The sequence below is a fragment of the Ceratina calcarata genome, unplaced genomic scaffold (genome assembly GCF_001652005.2).
Source record: "Ceratina calcarata isolate Rehan_Ccalc_2016 unplaced genomic scaffold, ASM165200v1 scaffold117.2, whole genome shotgun sequence".
NCBI lineage: Eukaryota > Metazoa > Arthropoda > Insecta > Hymenoptera > Apidae > Ceratina > Ceratina calcarata.
In genome coordinates this window covers 502,935-524,120 of record NW_017132657.1, presented here as the reverse complement: position 1 = coordinate 524,120, position 21,186 = coordinate 502,935, and the positions used below count along the sequence as shown (strand labels likewise).

Here is a 21,186-nt window from a genome sequence, read left to right as displayed (position 1 = left end):
TTAAAATGAATGAAGTGAGTAAATAAAAATTACATTATAATTCATTGATTTCCTCCCATTTCGATTTTTATGCAAACTCCTCTGGGTTGCTGAAATGTGTCAGCGTTAGCAAAAAAGGAGAGTAAGGAGGAAAGAGGCCAGACCAGACGAAACCACAGTCTGCTGTTACAATACAACGTTGCTCACAATGTTATCCGTATTGACAATGCAACTGCAGACTGTTGAATGTTAATCATTGAATTAATAGAATATAATTCAGTATGAATTAAAGAAACTGTAACAGTTATTTTGGAATGACAAATAAATATTTTAAACTGGTTGAATGTTTATTACTATATATATAGGAACCTAATCGATTCTCAATAGTCATGAGAAATAGCAACAGTTTTTAATAACGAACACGATTTATGGTTTAAGAGGATTTAATTATAAAATCCGTTATCAGTACTCTTCTCTTCTGTTCACCTTTCATAAACATTCGCCTTTGCATTCGATAAATATATCACAGGTGAACTTCATTGATCGGCTCTGCTGTGCAACGATTGGACAACGTGGCGCGCATGCGGTTCTACAAAGGAACCGACCAACCGGCGAGCTCAGTATCGATGTGTGCGTGTGACCTGTATACTTAGAAGCGGAAGCATTGCCCAGTCGCCCGTTTCCGTCTTCCCAGTGCCTGTCTGCCATTACTGCTCTGCTCGCCGGGTCTTGCAGGGTAAGTCCGTCCAGATATTTCTGACTTATGAACGTAATTCTTCTTAGAATTCTTTACTAAATCGTCACAGAACCAAGCTGCTCGGTTGCACGATTGTTTAATTTGATTTCTCGAACAATCGTTCTTGTTCACAGGTGTAACTGGTATAACTGACATAGTTTCTAAAAAATCGAAGATCGTTCATACGGAACTGGTAGCGTGTCAGCAGATTTTATCCAACTTTCGCCGAGATGTATAACAACACTTATTCCAATAATACCAGGTACGTTACGATTATAAATTCTCAGTGTTCAATATGGCGATGGTATACGTTGGCAAACGTTAGAGAAGCTTTTTTGCAACGTCGTATTCACCATCTTGGTCGTAGACGGTATTGATCGCAGCTCGTATTGAACCAATTTATTACGTCTTCAATTAATAATTCCGTACTTTCTATGAAGCTCATCATCTTGAGACGCGAAACGACGAAATTCGTTCACATTAAATACTTACCGAACATGATCGAAAAAAATTTAGTACATACGTCACAGGGAACTAAAATGGCGTTTCCGTTATCTAATGGAAAGCTACCGACGGTTATAAAATCGAGGCACATATTCAAGAAAATATTTTCAGAAAACTGTACATTCGTTGATATCCCTACATCCCTGGATTACATTTATTTATAATATTACATTATTAAATAATTAATTGAAATTAATTTACATCATTCCAAATATGTAATTGGAATATGATGAATATTTTAGATCATTAAATTAATATTTAAACAAAATACAATACATTTTTTATGAAATAATTACTAGTTCATGATTCCGGTAATTATTTGCAAAGAGGTATTCCCAGTGTTGAAATATATTATAGGGGTCATGATTTTGATCAATTCCCCTTTCGATTCCTATTGCTTGTCTCTATATTTTTAACTTGTTGCCTGATAAATTATTTTTTTAAAGAAATTCAAGTAGTTTAGTCCAATTTTAAGAAAGTTACTCTGTTTTAAAGTAAATAATAAGTAATATAATAATAAAAAAAATAAGTAAACTTCTATAGTAAAAATTGATTCACATAACATGGAAATTTTTGGCTCCGTGAAATCCTCCGCGAAAATGTAAGAAATCCTTAAGCAGTCAATATTGCAGCGACTGAAGTTGCAATGATAGCAATTCGCAAATGTCATGTGATAGTGGCAGAAGTTCCTCTCGAATATCTCAGAAACCAAGTCCGACATGTATAGGGGAAAAATTGTTCAAAATCATCCCTCCGACAACATGTTTTGACGTGTTCGAAATCAGTGGGAAGTGCCTGTTCGTAAATAATTATGATACCTTCTACTGGAACACTGAGGCTAAAAATACATCGATTTCATGGAAATCAGTTACAGACCCAGGGGCACTAGAGACTCTGGCAGTCGTAATGGAGGGGGTACATATTGGAACAGTCAACAGCAAAAGGATAAACCAATGCAGAAGAAGCGGGTCCAAAGGAGAACACCTGGAGATTCGTTGAAGAAGCCATCTTGGGATTTAAATAAATTGCCAGTGATCACAAAAAATTTATATATTCCGCATATCAATGTCTTAAAAAGGACCACCGATGAAATTTCTAAATATCACATTGGTAAAGAGATCACTGTAAAGGGGAACAATACACCTTCTCCGATTCAAGCGTTCGAAGAGAGTAACTTTCCGGATTACGTGATGGAAGAGATTAGGAAACAGGGTTTTGCGGAACCGACAGCAATCCAGGCACAGGGGTGGCCCATTGCGCTCAGCGGACGCGATTTGGTGGGAATCGCCCAAACAGGATCTGGAAAAACTCTAGCTGTACGTGTTTTAATATAATTTCGATAAAAACTTCAAGGCGATCAACCTATTGTTTTGTAATAACGCATAATTGTTTCTTTTTTCAGTATATTTTACCAGCAACGGTACATATTAATAATCAGCCACGCTTAAATCGGGGAGATGGTCCGATCGTTTTGATACTCGCCCCAACAAGAGAGTTGGCTCAGCAAATTCAGTCCGTTGCCAGGGACTTTGGTTCCTCCTCGTGCATCCGTAATACCTGCATCTTCGGTGGTTCTCCGAAAGGACCACAGGCCCGCGACTTGGAACGCGGCGTCGAAATATGCATCGCCACGCCCGGCAGACTAATCGATTTTCTCGAGAAAGGAACAACGAACTTGCGCAGATGCACGTACCTCGTCCTGGACGAAGCCGACAGGATGCTAGACATGGGTTTCGAGCCACAAATTCGCAAGATCATCGAGCAGATCAGACCCGACAGACAGGTGTTGATGTGGTCCGCGACATGGCCGAAAGAAGTTCAAGCTTTGGCCGAAGATTTCCTCACAGATTACATTCAGATTAATATTGGTTCCTTGACGTTGGCGGCCAATCATAATATTCGACAGATCATAGAGATTTGTCAGGAACATGAGAAGGAAATGAAATTATCGAATCTCCTTAGAGAAATCGGCAAGGATCGCGGAAGTAAAATGATCATTTTCGTTGAAACTAAGAAGAAGGTGGACGACATTACCAAGACCATCAAACGGGACGGTTGGCCAGCGATTTCTATCCACGGCGACAAATCGCAGCCGGAAAGAGATTACGTATTGTCCGAATTTAGAAACGGAAAAACAATGATCCTCGTTGCGACCGATGTTGCTGCTCGTGGTTTGGACGTCGAAGATGTGAAGTATGTAATCAATTTCGATTACCCGAACAGTTCCGAAGACTATATTCACCGAATTGGAAGAACCGGACGTTGTCAAAGCGCAGGAACGGCATACGCTTATTTCACGCCTAACAACGCCAGACAAGCAAAAGAATTGATCTCTGTTCTCGAAGAAGCTGGTCAGGTGATAAATCCACAATTAGCCGACCTGGCGAACTCCATGAAATCCGCTTATGGAAAGGGCCGTCAACGTTGGAGCCACTCTCGCTCTAATAAGGATAGTAACTCGAGCGGTAGTCCAAGAAATAACAGCAGCCCGTCTTCTAACAGTTGGCAGAATCAACACATTCAGAATGTCCAGCATAATAATATGAACGGCCAAGAGAGAAGTCTTGTACGCCAGCAAAATGGATATCAGAACAGCCGCCAAAACAGCTTCCAATCTAATTATCAGCAGCAACAGCAACACCAGCAGCAGCAGCAACAACAACATCAACGACAATCAAGTACCTATGCAAACGGCTGTCCGACCACGAGCAACAGTTATCAGGCTGGCTATCAGAATGCTAGTATACCGAGATTCACCAGAACGAACACCTTCCAAGGGAATCGCTACAACCGTCAAAACGCTTATAATGCTAATCAGACAGCCGGTGGACAAGGCGTCTACTCGATGCCACCTCCGTTCATGATGCCATCCGGTGGCCACACTGATTCTGGAATGCAGAGTCTCGTTAACAACAAGTATTTCCAGACGAATCGTCCACCACCGAACACGGGCGCCTGCGCTTACCAATCGATGGGATACAGCCAGTTCCAGGCTGTGCCGCCGTATAGTTATCCTTATCCGCCTACACCGGTGCAGCAGTGACGCTTTACAAGGTGCAAGTCGGTAAGAGTGCAGGCTAAGTAAAATGATCAATCTTTTCCTGTTTATACATATATCCAGACCCACTAAATATTTACGGTTTGTGTAGAAGTACTGGGTCGCTTTTGAATATAATAAGTAACGTAATGTTTCTTCTTTTCTTTGTCACTTATTATTTTTTTTGTTCTGGAATGGTGCCAATCACATGTAGAGCAAAATTATTTATGTTTCTTCGTGAAGTAAAATACAAACATAGAATTAATAATTTATCATTCGATCGGGAAATATGAATACTTACGTCAGAATATCCATTTCAAATATAAGAGAAATTAATCGTCGAGCGTCCTTAAATTCTCGGGGGCACATTCCAGTCGAGTTTTTTTCAAGTAGCTGTAGTTGTTAGCAATGGTACATTGGTATAATCATTACTGGATGTAGAATGTGACCAGCAAATATAGGCTTATAACCATTGGTCATATCTTTTCAAAAATAATTAATCTTCTTGCGATAAAAAAAAAACTATATATACGTCATTTAATGCTTTTCCGAAATGCACGAAACGTATAGAAGGGGGGTGGGTTATCGTTCTCATATTTGATAATTTATTTATATTTTGCATATATATATATATAAATACGTATGTACAGGCAACGCTCTTCAAAATGTAAGGCCTTTTGCATAAAAATTAAGCCGTACACACCCGTTTTTACAAAAAAAGCGCACGACGAATACATTAAGAAAACATCGTGTGTGTGTCCTCTGCTCTGTAAAACGAGTCCGGGTGAATTGTGTCTCTTCGATATAATAAGGGGCGAAAGAGAAATAAGTATCTCGACATCAAAATTAAACTTTGATGCAGAATAAGAAAAGAGGAAAGAACAGCATAATTAATATAGCGTACCAAAAGTGAGTACTTCGAGATCTATCCTGGACCCGGTGTTTTTTGGAACGATTCCAAGCGAGTGAAACCGGTTAAAATAAGGGGAAAGAGAAAGGAAAACTTGGGGCTTCTAGGGGACAACTTAAATTAAGCATGTAGTCACAATGGCTGTGTACCTTGGCGCAAAGTTTGATACCTTATTTTTATAATATATATCAAAAGTAATTTGTTGTTAAACCAACGACGAATGATTATACGAAGATAGAGAAAAAAACGTAAGAGAAACATTGTTGTTTGATGTTTATGCAATTGGCCACTGAGTGGTCTTGGCCTTGCGCGCCTGATATATAAGGTGCTCTCGCAGGCTGGCCGCGAATCGAATATAAAAAATGAGAGAAATTTAGTTGTACCTGTTTTTTAGTTCGCGCTCAATCGAAATTCTTGCTATTTTTTAAGGGAACGATTCAAGACTATCCGAGAGACAATTTTTCTAACAATCCATATGTGTTGTGTATATATCGTTACGGCCATTCCGAAAAAAATGCGACTCTCGTAGGAAAAAATTTTTTGCGTGAGAGGAAAGGTGTGAACGAAAAAAAACGAAGCCACGATTTCATGCCGCGTGTGAATCAGGCACGTTATCGTTTATCGACAGCGCATAGCGATTTTTTGCGGGCCTCCAGATTATACTCTGTACACGTCACTACTCGAATAAACGAATAGCAAAGATAACTTAAACGAGTAAAGAAATCAACAGAGAAGAATGCAAAACTCGAATAATAAAACAAAATCTCGAGCAAAGGACTTTGTTTGCGAACGACATATATTATTGTGATAATTATACGTAACGCTTTCGTGAAACGGTCTCACAGTTCGTTACTTAATTACGCACAGTAGAGGATGTTGTTAAGCAGTACGTGTGCACATTACCACAATTTTCCAGATGAATTCAGGAAAACCGCGTCACACACATACTTCAAGCGGGCATTTACGCATTGCTCGACGAGAGAGAGGTTTCGATGAGAAACTCTGTTGATTCCGTTTCTAGATTTCCACGGTGGTATAGTCATCGTTTATATTCTTCTTTCCCTGTACCGATTGTATTCGGACAATTTCGAAACGCCTGATAGCGAACAGAATTTTAGGCATTCATCGTATATTGTTGTCTTTGCCCTTTCGAACATTCTGAATGCTAACATTGATCTGACTGCAACACGTTTCGCGTCAGAATGAATAGTGATATAATAATAGGAAGCGTATGCTACGAGTATTGGACAATTCTGAATACTCATATATTGCGTACGCCCTCTAATAAATCATCCTACTGCTCTAAATTCGTTCTTCATGCTCGCATTTTCGGTTGCTGTTCATCAGGGAAACTTATAATTTCATTCTACTTTCGCTTCTTCTTGAAATTGTCTACCACGTAGACTTTATCAAATAGCACACTGTCATTGGTTTGCTACATTCTTCCATGGAATTACACTGCAAGCGAAGCGTAGCTTCATGCATTTATCAATTATCCAGAGGCTTTCTTATGGATGCACATGTAGCTGTTATAGTGATTTAACTACTTTCGAGTATTTAAGCAAGTCTCGAAATTGCAACCCTTTGAGCTGTACCGCATTCGTTTCCTAAAACTATAAGCGATGCGAAGGTGAATAAAAATAACCGTTGAATATGCATATTTATCAAAACTGAATTTCCCTACGCATAGTATCTATAATTTGTTAACAGTGTTCATGTTAAATTTGGCTCGGGGTAGAAATGGTTAGGGGAGCAAAGGGTTAAATAATTTTTATATTTCATTTGACAAAACGTAACGAACGTAAAGCGTAAACGAAACACTTCTCAGTTTCCCAAGCAAAGAGGAGAATAAAAACAAGCGCAGCTTGCATTCTGAAAATTGATAGTGGGTGTACGCGTAGCTCTGTGATATGTAAAACGTAGCATATTTATAGATCTACCTATCGTACATCATGATTAAAGTAAGGAACGTATCTTATCAGTTTTATACACGTGGTATGCAAATCTAAATAAATGACGTGTACTGCGAGAGCTCGCCGTCTATTTTAAGGAGAGAGGAACGAAACTTGTTGGAAAAGCGAAAGAGATCAGTATTCATTTTATTTAATTTCTTTTTTGTGTTTGCCGTACGAATTTATATATCGTCGTGGTTGAGAGCAAGAAAGGGAGGGATTTAGAGGATGAGAAAGCGTGTATTTCTGTTCGTTTGTTATGTTCATCCGTGTATCTGAGAATTTTTGTTTTCATTAACATAGTTCGATAAATTCATTTCGTGAATGGGTATAAAAGCGTAGACGGGATGTTCTTCATTTTTCTTCTCTTCATATATCGTGAAACTGTATTTTCATCTTTTTCGTTTGTACGATTGTCTGTATAATCTTCTCATATTTGCGTGTTCGTCGCTAACAGAGGAGTCTACGGAATCTAGTGCTCTGATCCAAGTCTTTTTGTTCTTTTTCTTTTTTTTACTTGCGTGAACGAACAATCATTGTAAATCTTATGTTCGTATGTAATCGTACTGGGTACAGCGTCGCGTCGTGGGGAATTGTTAAACGTTAAGCGTGTACCTTTTCCGCGTAATAGAACATGCGGTAGTTCACGTTTTTATGAAGCGAAGTCGTGCGTCTTCAGTACTAGCCGACGAGCTTCGTCCTCGTTTTTTTTTGTATTATATAATATTCCGTTCCGCTGTGCTGCTAGAAGACGTCCATTCAATACCGTACATTTTTAACGTAAACTCGAAACGAGATCAGTCGTCTTTAGTTGATAACGAAAGATTCCCCGCAATGAGAGCAAAAATCCTATCACTCTTGTTCGAAATAAGCGAGAGCAAAGGGAAAGTGTAGCGTGTTCAAGAAGAAATTTTGAACTCTCGAATGCTAATGTCTTGACCGATATAATTCCAGTGTACATAAACATATTTCGATATCAGTTTCCAATACCGATTGTAAACTATCAATGGAAAAGGGAAATAGATTTCGACACAAGCTTTATTATCAATTAGGCTTTACGTTTGTTAACACTAGAACTACTAAAGTGCATTTGTATGTACTTGCATCAAAGGGAAAAAAGTAATAACTTCGACAAAATAAATAACGTAAGAGATGCTTCTCATACTTTTACGTCCAAGAAAACGTGAATCTATGGATGACACAATAATAGACAATTGCACATTCTAATAATGTAATTGAAAGGAAGTAAGAATAGAGGATCTCCAAATTTTTTTAAAATTCCATTGGTAAATTTGGAATAAGTAAATTGTTTTAGTGGTTCTAGTGTTATTTGAAAAAAAAAATATATTTTCGTGGAAGTTTCACGCTTGTACGAAACACCCTTTCGTCCCGGTTATTATGTTCGATCGATCGTTCGGACCTGCAATTTTATTATTTATTCGCGTGTTAATCTATGTTCGACAAAGGAAAATAAAAAGGTCAAGAGAAACGATAATTGGCACGGTTCTTCGCGCTGTAAAGAGTTGACGCAATTGTCAGCGTCAGTATCGTATAACGTAGCGTGCTGAAAATCGTTGACGACACTCAACTAAATAATAGCCTCGGGAACATGAGTACCTTTTTAATGATTAATGCTGAACGCTGTGATAATCGCGTACATAAACATTTTTATTATTATAAACGTAAATGTGCATATTGTAATGTTAAAAAGAAGAAAAAAGTAAGAAGAGTACTATTCTCCTTTATATGTGAAGACTGAATCTCGCCAACTTATACACAAGGTTTAGCAGCCGCAGATACATTTCGTATACTGTGTAGAACTACAGATAGACTATTTGTACATTATTAATTATAAACAATATGTTTTTGCGTATGGATAGTGCCGTACGGGGACGGTACTATTATGTTGATAGCTCGATAACGGGTGCGTGATCGAATTTTGCATTTTTTTATTACTCAGAGTCGAACATCTCTGGCGTATAGAGTGACGGAAGATCCGCCAGACTTTTCGCGTTTACTTTCCGCGGAGGGGTTGGAATAGTCGCACGAATCTGGTTTCCCACTGGGCTTTTGTTTGATCTTCGTTTCTCGCAATTCTTCGTCTGATTCGAATCGGAGTGCGATTCGGTTCGAAGCAAATCGAATGAAACTCGTTAACTTGGTTCGTCAACGATCGCTTGCCACGTTTGTTGCTTTCGGTTTATTCGTAGATCGTTCGTGAAAAGGAACATTACAGTAACAACAACAACAACAACACAATCCGTTTCATGGTAGTTCCTATATTGCATTCTTCTTTGTGAACGTGAATGAATTGCAGCTTAAACTTTGCTAAAATGAGTCGAGGAATTTCTCATGACATTCTTCCTTGCGCCGTTCTAGTTTTCGGTTGAAATGAAACTTGCGAATAATTTTATTGTCGTAGTCGCATGTACGCATCGCTAAGTTTTCGTATTACGACCGCGTCCCGATTGTCGCTGTAATTTTACTATCGTCCGCAAATTAAGGGAGAAATGTACTAAAAAAATTATTGATCGCTCCTAAACAATGATTGGAGTCGTGGATCAATCGTACGCGCGTGAAGAGTACATTTTTCTTTCAGCAAATATTTAGTCTTGAAATGAATGGAGAACCAAGTACGACACATCGAGATTAAATTTTTCGGAGGAAGCGAATTATTGTAACAGCGCCTTCGTTTACTTGTTCGTAATATTGTGTTTGTTTTCTTTAATTAAAGTTCGAGATAAGCGTAACCGATAATTATTCTTTACCAGAAGTTATATCTTGCGTCGTATGTGAAGATATCGTTTCTTTTCCTTTTCTTTACGACAGAAAATAAATTCAATTTGTTCCTAACAGCGAGCGTAAACTTGTTACGAACTGCAGCAAAATTTACTGTTAAGAAACGTTGGAACTTTGATGCAGTTAGGATTCATACACTTACCTTTGTTCTTTTGTTTTAAATTAATAATGCGTCTCGTAATGATGGTACATGTTTAAGCCTGGGCTATATTTAAAATGCAAATGATATCTTCGATTGGTAATTGATGTGTACTGATGTGAGACATACGAATTAACAAGGTCTACATATATGTATCGCCTAAACTTTCATGATTCTATTAAAAAGCTAAATGTGTACTAAGATATGCATTGATCAGTTAGTGAGTGCACGGAATAGTTTTCAATATCATAATGTGTACAACATGTTGAAGGATACAGTGCGTACATCCGTTTTCTGAAGTATTATATTTTACGTATACCCTGTTTTTTGAAATTGCTTGTTGAATAATCGACTTAATTATGAAAAAAAAATATATGTTTCTTTTTTTTTTACATAGGCGTTTAACCCTTTTGCTAAGGATACAAATTGTTACAATTATTTCTTGTTCGTCGAGGAGCCAAAGGTTCATTGATAAGCAACTTACAATAACGAAACTTATTGATAAAAATATGTGGTCCACTGAAAGCAACCATATCACGTTTCACTCGTCAAACGCTACCTTATTAATGATTTCGATTTTATGTAAATAGTTTAAAGAAGTACATCGATATTCCATTTTATCCACGATGGAATGATTTACATGTAAAAGATGTCTGTTCAGTCTATCAGCGAAAGGGTTAAATTTATCACACCAAAACACCATGTCACTTACTATTAATAATCTTTTGGTATGACCGATCAGATTTCTTCATCGTTTTCAGAATAGTAAAACATACAAATCCGTCGTACCTCGTCTTTCTGAAAACGCATGATATTTTATATCCAAAAAGTAACTTCGAACATATTTTTGGAGTCTAAAATTTTTCACGCGACAGTTTCATCTATACGAGCATGATTTTACGTGGATCATCGTATAAGTACTACGCGCTTATTTCTTCAAACGTATCGCGGAAACGGAAAAACGAACGATAAAAAATGATGATCCTCTCGTTCGAGAACGTGAAGCATCAAGACAAAGTTTCGAGAAATGATAAAAAAAAAAGTGATGTTATAGGAATTATCGTCGCGAGGGAAACGCAATTACAGCACGGTAGACTTCCTGTTGTTGTAATAGTTCACCTGTTAATGGGTCTGTTTTGAACGCGCATTAGAGAAGAAGAAAGAACGGTAAAGAGATTAAAGAAGGGGGTAGTTTGAAAAACGCTAAGGAAATTATAATAAATTGCGGGATGGACATGAGAATCATTGATAATTTAGCACGTGTAATTTTAGTCGTTTCTACGAGACCAGAAGAGTTAACAGAAAGTTCAGACCGCCACTGGTGTCGGGAGAAAAGTGTACATTAAAAAGAGAAAAAAATGATAATACAAATAAGTAATCTATTATTACGGCTTCATTGAACATCGCGCCTTACAATGTGAAAGAGCTCGGCCGCAACTGGTCATCCGAACGGGGCGTGTACGCAAGATTCGCGGACACGCTCAGGTCCAAAAGGATAAAACGAAAACCACTCGTCGGTCGTTCTCGAGTAAATTTTAAGATGAGCGTTCGCCTAAAATTGTTCGAACTGCAGCACAGAAAGACGGCATACAATACAATTGATAATTATATTATTGTAGAGCATCCGAACGCAGCATGCAAGAATATATATATTTGCGTCAATGTTGTGCGTAAAACTACATTTGTCATTTCTTTATAATGCATGTATACATGTAACTCGTGTCTGTATACATTTACATATAGAAACGATTTTAAGAAAGGATATTCTAGTCGAACAATGCTGTCCGTCAATAATAATGAAGACCTGTCTCAGTGTCTGGTATCTTTTTAAAGTTGCTGAAGAACGAAGAAACCGAAATTTTTTCTGATACTTAAGCAGAATATTAGAGCCTTGTGCCACAGTAACGAAGACATAAAAGGATCTGTGCTTCAAGTTTCGTAGCTTTTAATTTGGACAGCGTTGCTTCGAACCAGGTGAAAAGAAACTATAGAATATTCTTCGCAAGTAAACTAAAACGATCGCTTATCACATTATTAACAGATTCACTGCTGCCTTGTACATTTGATAATTTACTTCCAGACTAAATACGTAACGAGATAAATTTAAAACGAGTAGATTCGTCGTAAAAACTCTGGCAGTGAGTGTGTTAAAGATGACAAGTAATCTAGTCGAAATTATTCTGTCGTTAATTATTGTGGCCGTTGATGGGTGTAAAGATATATCGGAACGAGTATCTTTTAATATTGAATTAATTCTTTAAGCTGCGTCACAGGTAATTTTTGAATGGATAAATTACAGTAAATAATTAAATAATACAGTATTATCTTTAGAATTTTGACGCAAAACAAACAAAAAAAGCAGAAGACCAGTGTTAATGTACGCAAATGGAAATGTAATTTGTATAAATGTCGTTATTTTTTTGTTGCTTTTTGTCGTTCCTCTGTTATCGATGAATTAGATGATCCGTGTAAGTCGTTTTACTGCAGTTTTCACGACCAAAGAGAGGCATAACGCGAAAATAATGGCTTATTTTTCTTCCTCCTTTGACCATGACACTACTTTCGAAGGCGGAAAGTAAATGGATCGCGTATACGTCGCGAGTCTTCTATGTATTTTATCTGCAATTCTCAATGAGTGATAAAATACAAGTGACGTTTGTTAAAGATACCTTAGAAATAATTACTTTATGAGTCGCTCCTGTTTAAATACGATTTATGGTTTTCCGATGTAGAGAGAAGAGGGAAAAATTGCGTACACAAATTATTTATATAAGGCAGCGTACAAGGCGAACAATTTAAGGAAAAACAAACAATGGCGTAAATGATGTTAAGGAATATTTCTGTATTCAGATTCTCTTCTGTAGGTTTCATTAAAGTGCATTTCTTGTATGTTACACAGTATTATGGTAGAATGTAAGAAAATAAATACTGCAATAAAAATGTTTGTTTCTCTGTCATTTTCCGATATTCGTTTTATTTATTTTCCAGTTTCCTACAAATTGAGGCAGTTCTATAGAATTAACAATCAGATTTTTATAAATACTCCTGAATGAAGCTTTTGGAAAAACTATTTCTTATTCAAGATTTTATATTTATATCGAGTCTTATGAAGAACTGTACTTTCGTTGTCTCTATTCATATGTACACGTTGACATTTGAATATTGCTAGACATTTTTTAATAAAATCCAAACTCTGAACCGACCCTTTATAATCTACTCGTTAAAGGGTAATTAACCATGAATAAAATAATTAATCGATTATTTCTAAAGTATTCGAGATGGAGAGAAATCGTAAACTATTGACGATAGCGAAAAATATTTCACACAAAAATTTTAGCTTTAGTTCTCACCTACAAATAAGGTCCAATACAATTTCCCTGTATGTTCAAAGCTTTAACAATATTTGGGAAAAAATGAAATTTTTTACCAAAAGCTTGCTGTTTTGGTGGTGGGAATGGCAGGATTTTAGTGTAAGTTGTAGCTCCAGTTGCCAGATACAAGGAAGGTCCAATGCAATTTCCTTCAAACTCCACCGAGAAGAGCGATCACTGACTGTGTTTGAGACCCATTGGGCCTCACTTGCTATCCCAAAGATTAAGCATATGTGCAACTCTTTACTGTAATAGTATTTCCTTGATGATATTTGGTTCAAAATCGGGACATTCGAGGACCATCGATAATCGAATCAGTCAGTGTGTGTGTCGTTATTTTAATGTATACGTGTGATCCGGATCCGGATTGAAAATAAAACGAAACCAATAAGAATTAAAAATATATAAACATACATACATGTAATACTAACATCTTTAGCAAAACATTAACTGAATAAAATAATGAAAACAATTTATATGTACTAATAAGGTTAGGTCGGTGATAGTCAATTACTTCTACTTTTTGTTAATGTATATTCTTATCGAGTAAAAATAGAAAACCATAAGATGACAAAAATTGTGGAATTACGTCCTGATAGGAATTTAACTAATTCAAAGTTTGAGAAATATCAATTCTGTACCGATGACATCCCAGTAGATACTGAAATTGATTTGAAAACAGGTAAGAGTCGCTTAATAAAAACATTAGATTACTCGTAGCAAGCATAGTAACTAATACGGTAGTTTTAAAATATTTTCAAACATTTCCAGATGTACGTCGATTAGAGTTGACAACAAATCGAGACTCTCTTTTAGAAACGCGATTATTCGCATTTCATAATCATTTATTTAACAATCCGTACGACACGTCGTGTTGGTTCATAGATGAAAATTGGATTGTCTGGCGTTTTAAACAGAGTGGAAATTTGGAGCAAGTACATGTAATTCACAATTCAAAGGAAAATGTAGAAAACTTATTGTACAATCCATCAATTGGATTTACCAATAATAATATTGTTGTAATTTCTGATGGTGGCAATTGTTTGAAATTAATAATAACTGACTCTCAAGAACAAATTAAATCTTTTATATTGAACGATGCTGAACCTGGAATAATATTAGATGTAAGATACGTCAGTGACGTATCCAGCATTATGATTGTTATGTGCGACATCAGAAGTACAGGTGAAAAGAAATTTACAAGATTATTACTATTAACTTACAAGTGGAAGAATTCAGGAGGTCCCGATGAATCGATAGAATTTGTTAACAAAGAAACGTTAAAAGTAAAAGGTGCTGTTGAATATGTATATATCGAAGACACTGGTAGATATTTGCATTCTATTTGTCAAGACTACGTTGCATTTGAATGTTCAAAGGTAAAAGAATCTACTAGTGACAATGAGAACGATTTAGTAAGAACAAAAGAAATAAAGATTCCAAAATATTGTTGGTCCCAAGATGAGGACTCGTTGACAGTTTGGCTTAAAATAGATAAACAGTATCAAAATAAAGTTAAAGTAAATGTGAAGCCAATGGAACTGTCAGTGACAATTGATGACAATGTATTAATACAAGGGCAGTGTCAACACAAATTAGATGAAGTGGAGAATGTTTACCTAATGAGGCTTTAGCAGCTGAAATCCATTCTAGGTACATAAAAGATAATATGAATCAGATTACACTCATTCCGACTTCTAATGTATAAACTTAATTTCTTTATCTCTCAGGCTAGCACATTTGTGTTCAGATGAAGCTGATAATAAGCAGGAAGGCCAGCCTTGTGTAGGATTCAATGCTGAACAACTCGAAGAGTGTGACTTGGAGGGGAAGGATAATCTTCTACAAAGGATTGATCTCGTTGAAGAAAAAAATACTCATTTAGCTATGCTTGGTGCGAGCAATCATGTATTATTTACATACAAAACAACATCTGGGCAAGCGATATGCCTAAGACATGATAATGATGGTTGCTTGTGGGTAACCGGCGAAGTAGATGATACTAAGTGGAATATGGAACATTACTATACTTTTCCTGGTTTCGGATATGTCGAAGCGAGTAAGAGTAACAAGAAATTCTGTGTTTCTCCAGCTGGTGAGTATTTAATTCAAGAACAAATGTAAGCTTTATCTCAGGTACAGTCTTTTAAACTGCTACATTATTTTAGATGGCTCATACGTAGCTATACTTGAACATACGAGATACATATTTCTTTACAAAAGACCTGAACCGAACGTGCAAGTTGGAAAACAATGGATCGTAGATTTAGGTACGGAGACTTGTCCCATCATGGGAACAGTAGCTACGAATAAATACCTAATTGTTCTTACAAAAGACAAATTGTATCGATTAAACATATGTTTTCATTATTAACAATATTCATTCTATCGCAATCCCATACAAATAGTTAATGATTAACATTCATTTTATTACAATCCCGTGCAGTATATGAATATATTGTTTCTTTACACATGTACTGTACTATATATATTTACAATTTGTATACACATATATTTGTATCTCTAAAAAATTATACACGATCAGAAGTGAATAGTATTTAAAAATTTTAATCATTTCTATGAAATTCACTTCGGTGAACTATACAATTCGTTCAGTACTGTAAGGTAAAATTAATTTCACGACACTTTTTTTTAATGAATTTTGCAAATAGTTCAACAGTAAGCGATTCGTCGTTAGGCCAATACCAAATAATACGCTTATCGAACGATTCTTCGAAACCCGCCTCTGCTTCAGTAGGTCGTTGTTCATCGCATTTCGTTTCCCCGGTTTTCGAGTTGAAAACATATGACATAGGATGCTTTGTACTTAAGTATCGGTTCCAAGTGCCTGCGGTACTTTTTAGAAAAATTACGCTATTTGGTATAAAGTATAGTTTATCATTCTCAGAACTGTCACAATCTAAAAATGTTTGTGGAATATCATGTGTCAAAGCAATCCTACTGTTCATTCTACGTTCCGTTACTTGTAACTTCCTACATATGTGCGAATCCATCCGGAATAATTCCTTTACACGTATTCGAGTGCAAATGTTCCCCATTGGTTTCCATAACGCTTCACATAACTGCTTTGTAAGTTCGTGCCTGTTTGAAATATTAATTTTACATAAATCACGTATCATTAAATAACACGTCGTGTCAAAATAATTTTTTTACCTTTCTCTCAAGTATTTTTGACTAATATTTTCTCCTCCCAAGAAATACGCATCTAAAATATGCAATGCAAGTACTTTCTGCATGTGCTTAAATTCTTTTTTCATTTCATATAGAACTTCAGCGTACAAAAGGGTATCCGGTGGTAAGTCAATAGTTATGTCGTCGACCAGTTCCCAATTATTTTTAACGTATCGATAGACGTTCCTTCGGCCCAAGCCCATATAAAATGTAGCGTTCTTGTCGTCGTAAGTAGGGCCAGTACCACATGGCATGCAAAACCAATCATATGGCGTTAATATTGTGCTCTCAATATTATCCTTGGTTAATTTCTTCGCAGTACTACAAAGGAAAGTAGTACTTTTAAGAAGTTGATTCAATTTCTCCTTAGGCTTCATTTTCCTGGGCACTGTTCTGCTTTCATCAGGTATGTCCCAATATTTTAAACATTCCGTGCGCATTTCGGCCTGTTTCACTTCAACAAGAGTACTATCCTCATAGAAAGCGGCGATTTTACACAATCCTATTACTTGTTTCCTTCCTAAAACCTCGTTGGACTCACGTAAATATTGTAGGAATTGTTGCTCCCTTTCCAACTCATCCATTGACACTAGCTGCACAACGTCATCATTTGCATCGCCTTTAAGAAGTATTTCATTTACTTGTACAAGATGTCGTACAACAGCTTCCGTGCCAGGCCGTTTGTATTTGCATATTAGGTAACGTTCCGAATTCGCTGGTCTAGAAGAATTTGGTTTGAAAATGCAAACCTCCTCGAAGCAGCGGTACATTAAATAAACTAAACCCGCACTGAACGGCGTAAAAACATCGAACAATTTCGTGACGAAATGTCCTTTCTCCCTTACGATCATCAGTGCTACTAAGCATTGGCAGAGGTACAATTGTTTAGAAAGAATTTCTTGTATATTTTCTTGGCCTTCTACTGAAAATCCTCCATCGGACATCATGAAATGTACTCCTTTGCCACGAGTATGTGTCATTATAAGATTTCTAAAAGCCTCTTGATTACTAGGATCATAAACATCACCATCATCCTTCGGTCCATAATACGGGTGAAATGTTTCACAAGGGCCCGCATAAAAGTCTGCCAATTTAAAGTCGTTTTCGTTCTTCAAAGTAAAGCCAAATCCTTTCGCGCGCCACTTTTTCCTCCATAAAACGTACTCGCTGAAACCACCTGGCCCAGCACACACATCCGCGAAGTATAACAATTCATTGTTTTCGGGTTGAAGCCCGGCAGGATGATGCTTGGTTGATTCACGCCCGGCGGGTTTAGTGAACATAAAGTTACACGCCCTGTCCATATTTGCCATCTTGACGGCAGCGCGGTTCAGAAAAAATGCGCCGCGAATCGTCTCATAAGGATTGCACCGTGTCCTGGCGCGCCGTAATTCAACGCCATCCAAATTATCAAATACGGTTTTCGCCCTAACAACATTTCGAACTATATCTTCAGAACAGAAGTTAAACTCGTCATCTATAGTCAATTTCTTTGGTCCTCTCTGTAACCAATGTTGCATCTCATCTAGCGTCAGACCATGTTTATTCGTATTTCTAATCCATGTCATGTCTTCCACAACTTTTATCTCCTCTTCCTCTGGAACCCATTTCAGACTCGAATCTTCAAGCCCTGGAATATGATGCCCAAGACCTCTACGGCCGTGTTGTTTAGACGCTTGCACCGGTTCTAAACGACCTTGCTTATTCTTTCCAAGACCATGACCTTCTTCGTATCCCATTTTTCGCATCATTCGCTGCACCTTATTGTTGTCACTTGTCGGCTCCTGTTTGTTCGTTGCTTCATGAATTTTCCCATCATTACTACCATCTTCCCTCCCAGTTTTTAGCTTTTTATACTGGCTACTTGGCTCATATATAGTTTCATCTCTGATTCTTGTAGATTCGCCCATTGTGTCCTTACAATTCAATTCATTGTCCATCATCAAACCGTTTGTTTTACTCTGACTGCTCCCTTCATCAGCTGAATCATGCTCAGAAGATGAAGAGTGAAATTCAATATTACAATCACTGTCATTTAAATCAGAATGCTTCCTCTTTTTGTTAAAGCTTTCATGATCATTTTCGTCTGAGCCTAAAATATTAACACATTTCAATAGCAATGAAAATAACACAACACAGTGAATGTTTTAGTTCATTCCATGAATATTTCAGTATTCCAAATGAGATAGAAGGAGAAAAAGATATTGCAATTTAAAACAATTAAGTCATATAAACTATGTGATATAAATATATACATTAAAACATTTAGAATTTATTCTAAATTAAAGAAAGCTTAATAAACATAAGGGAAAATTACACTTACTGCTCCTCATGTTGACAGGAACTTTGTTGAAGTTTATCACCAAATTATTATGTTATATTCCTGATTAAGTATAAGTGTGGAAAAACAATATTAGTTGAGATTATTGAATTAATTCCATGTCATAACACTTCATTTCACTACTCTGCAAATATTTATAATACACATGAAAGCACTACATAGAAATCGCAGGTTATGTTTTCATCGCGACTGTAATAATAGTTACCTTCAACAGCGATTCAGGTATTAATTTTTAATAACGCAGTAAGTGACACTAAAATAACTTTTAGTATAATTGGATTCACAAGAAACATGTAATGTGTACAAAATATACGATTAAATACGACTGATACGACCATACGACTGGACGGCGACGATGATAAGTCGATCATCGTCGAGCATCGATTAGTCGATTTCTCTACCAATAATGTTCAAACTTCAAGCAGTATAGCCTTGGTAGCCATTAGCCATTGTGGTCGAATTTTTACTTTCTACGCGCTCTTTTTCTTTTGCATATTTCATAAAATTAATTAGTGATTGTGTAGTAAAAGTGTTTAAACAACAAAGAAGAAAGCATCGTGACATCACATGAACGTTTTCTGCCAGTTCTCGCTTCAATCATCTCATGTAAGTTAAAATTTGTCTCTTATTCAGTTTGTGAATTTCTCGATACATTTTAGCCGCATTTTCGTTTTTAAATCGTCAGAAAATTAGTTTCTGTACGAGACTAGACATTGATTACAAATTATTTCAATGTTTTACCCATTTCGAAATAGATTTGTCATTTTATAAAGTATTAAAGTACAAAAAAATATGCATGCTTCTAGAAATCACTTAGTCATTTGATTGTATTTTACGTACGAATAAGACCAAGTGAATGAGACTTTTCGTGGATTCTCAATTCACTTTTGTCATACTTTAAATTAACAAAAATCCTCCTTAAATCAAGGAACGCGGTAGCGTCCCGAAGGCAAGTGCGAGCCGTTAGGTGGCAGCATGCCTATCGGAAATACGAAACGAGAGTTATTTGTTTAATAGAAAATTGCAGTTGTTCTATAATTTCCATAGATCTTTAACAATAATCGATGAGCTTGTACCACGGTTCATTTTTAAAGGCAGAGTATTTCTCGCATATTTTTAATGAAAACATTATTTTGTACATCGTAATAATATACGCTTAGACGTAAATTCTCACATTCTATCAACGTTGAGGTCACTGACGCGCGCATATAATAATTACAGCGCGAAATCAAAGAAACGATGTTATGCATTCGGTAAATCGCCGTGATTAATCCAAGGACAATATTGACTCGATGGAGTTTCTGTTTCTTGGTTGATATCTCACACCAATGAGATAGTTTAATGGACTTTCAAAAGTTCTTCGATCGTCCGAGAAATAGATGGGCTGCAAATTGACTACGAAAGGCCTTGAGCGATCTAGAAAGTCACATACACAATTTCTTAACACTTGTATTGTTAGAATAATTAAGGATTGCTTAAAGATACGTGTAGGGATTGAAGTTCATTGATGGATTAATTTTTGGGAGGTTTTTTCAAAGTATGTTTATTTTTTACGCAGAACACTTTCACATACGAGACAATCTACACAGAAAAGTAGCTACAAATTGACTTGTGTATGTATACGTTTACCAAAAATAGTTTGGGTTCTATCTTTTATTTTCGTACGTTTAGAATTAATACCTTTAATACTAAAAATACATTTGTCGATCAACGTTCGTGCATAAAGTATAGGTAGATATGAGGAACAGAAACAATGTTGAAATTTTATGTCTCTTAACAAAGTATGCTCTTTCGCGAGAGTTTGAAGTAATACTGACCTGAAGGTAAATTTTCGGTGGTCGGTCGTTGTCCAATACCGTTTAACGTGACTTCCTAAATAAGATTGAAATTATTTTATAAAATAATTCATAACTGGATCATATATTACATACATCGGAAAAACAGTTTTATTACATTCCAAGGAAAGGGAAACTTAAGAATATGTGAAATTATTATGATTACATTTCCTTAATTGCATAACATGCATATGAATACATCCCGTTGAATTGTTTCTGGCGTGTTTATGATTCATGCAATATTGATTGATGTATTGCAGTCAAATTCTTCAAGTATTTTTGCACTTATTCTTTCACGTTAGAATTTATTGTAACTGATAATTAAGGATGTATTGGCTATACAGTCAATCCCAAAAGTTTATGTACTTTAGAAAAACGTATTCCCTATAAT

The 21,186-nt window shown here is 36.4% G+C and overlaps 4 protein-coding genes across 15 annotated transcripts in view; 2 read left to right on the top strand and 2 right to left on the bottom strand.

The window, feature by feature from the left end:
• The first annotated feature begins 623 nt into the window (after positions 1-623).
• On the top strand, positions 624-13,013 carry LOC108624533 (DEAD-box ATP-dependent RNA helicase 20). Its single transcript, XM_018023926.2, has 4 exons — positions 624-715; positions 850-977; positions 2,088-2,535; positions 2,622-13,013. The coding sequence occupies exons 2-4, from the start codon at positions 946-948 to the stop codon at positions 4,260-4,262; spliced, it is 2,121 nt and encodes a 706-aa protein (XP_017879415.1). The 5' UTR covers positions 624-715; positions 850-945; the 3' UTR covers positions 4,263-13,013.
• A 391-nt stretch (positions 13,014-13,404) lies between these two features.
• LOC108624709 (nudC domain-containing protein 1) lies at positions 13,405-15,820 on the top strand. The gene is given in 5 exon segments (XM_018024187.2): positions 13,405-14,109; positions 14,199-15,029; positions 15,032-15,080; positions 15,158-15,522; positions 15,596-15,820. Coding segments are annotated over 5 exon segments (1,566 nt in total). The 5' UTR covers positions 13,405-13,994; the 3' UTR covers positions 15,802-15,820.
• Cmtr1 (Cap methyltransferase 1) lies at positions 15,504-19,349 on the bottom strand. Its single transcript, XM_018024169.2, has 4 exons — positions 19,166-19,349; positions 18,943-19,084; positions 16,602-18,711; positions 15,504-16,529 (listed from the first exon to the last, which is right to left on the bottom strand). The coding sequence occupies exons 2-4, from the start codon at positions 18,950-18,952 to the stop codon at positions 16,040-16,042; spliced, it is 2,610 nt and encodes an 869-aa protein (XP_017879658.1). The 5' UTR covers positions 18,953-19,084; positions 19,166-19,349; the 3' UTR covers positions 15,504-16,039.
• A 711-nt stretch (positions 19,350-20,060) lies between these two features.
• The window catches only part of axo (axotactin), a 17,293-nt gene continuing 16,167 nt past the window's right edge, over positions 20,061-21,186 (bottom strand). For 10 of the 12 annotated variants that reach the window (XM_026813211.1, XM_026813233.1, XM_026813241.1 and 7 more), the window contains 2 exons: positions 20,778-20,832; positions 20,061-20,376 (listed from right to left, as the gene is read on the bottom strand). In XM_026813211.1, the coding sequence (XP_026669012.1) occupies positions 20,228-20,376; positions 20,778-20,832 (204 nt within the window). In that variant the 3' untranslated portion in view covers positions 20,061-20,227. Of the gene's footprint in view, positions 20,377-20,745; positions 20,833-21,186 lie in introns of those variants that run through there. The other 2 variants (XR_001916594.2, XM_018024019.2) reach the window with 2 other exon arrangements.

Coding starts and splice junctions, on each gene's coding strand:
- LOC108624533 (XM_018023926.2), top strand. CDS start 946: ATGTATAACAACACTTATTCCAATAATACCAG. Junction 978..2,087: donor ACTTATTCCAATAATACCAG/GTACGTTACGAT, acceptor CATGGAAATCAG/TTACAGACCCAGGGGCACTA. Junction 2,536..2,621: donor GATCTGGAAAAACTCTAGCT/GTACGTGTTTTA, acceptor TTCTTTTTTCAG/TATATTTTACCAGCAACGGT.
- Cmtr1 (XM_018024169.2), bottom strand. Junction 16,530..16,601: donor CAAAAATACTTGAGAGAAAG/GTAAAAAAATTA, acceptor TATTTCAAACAG/GCACGAACTTACAAAGCAGT.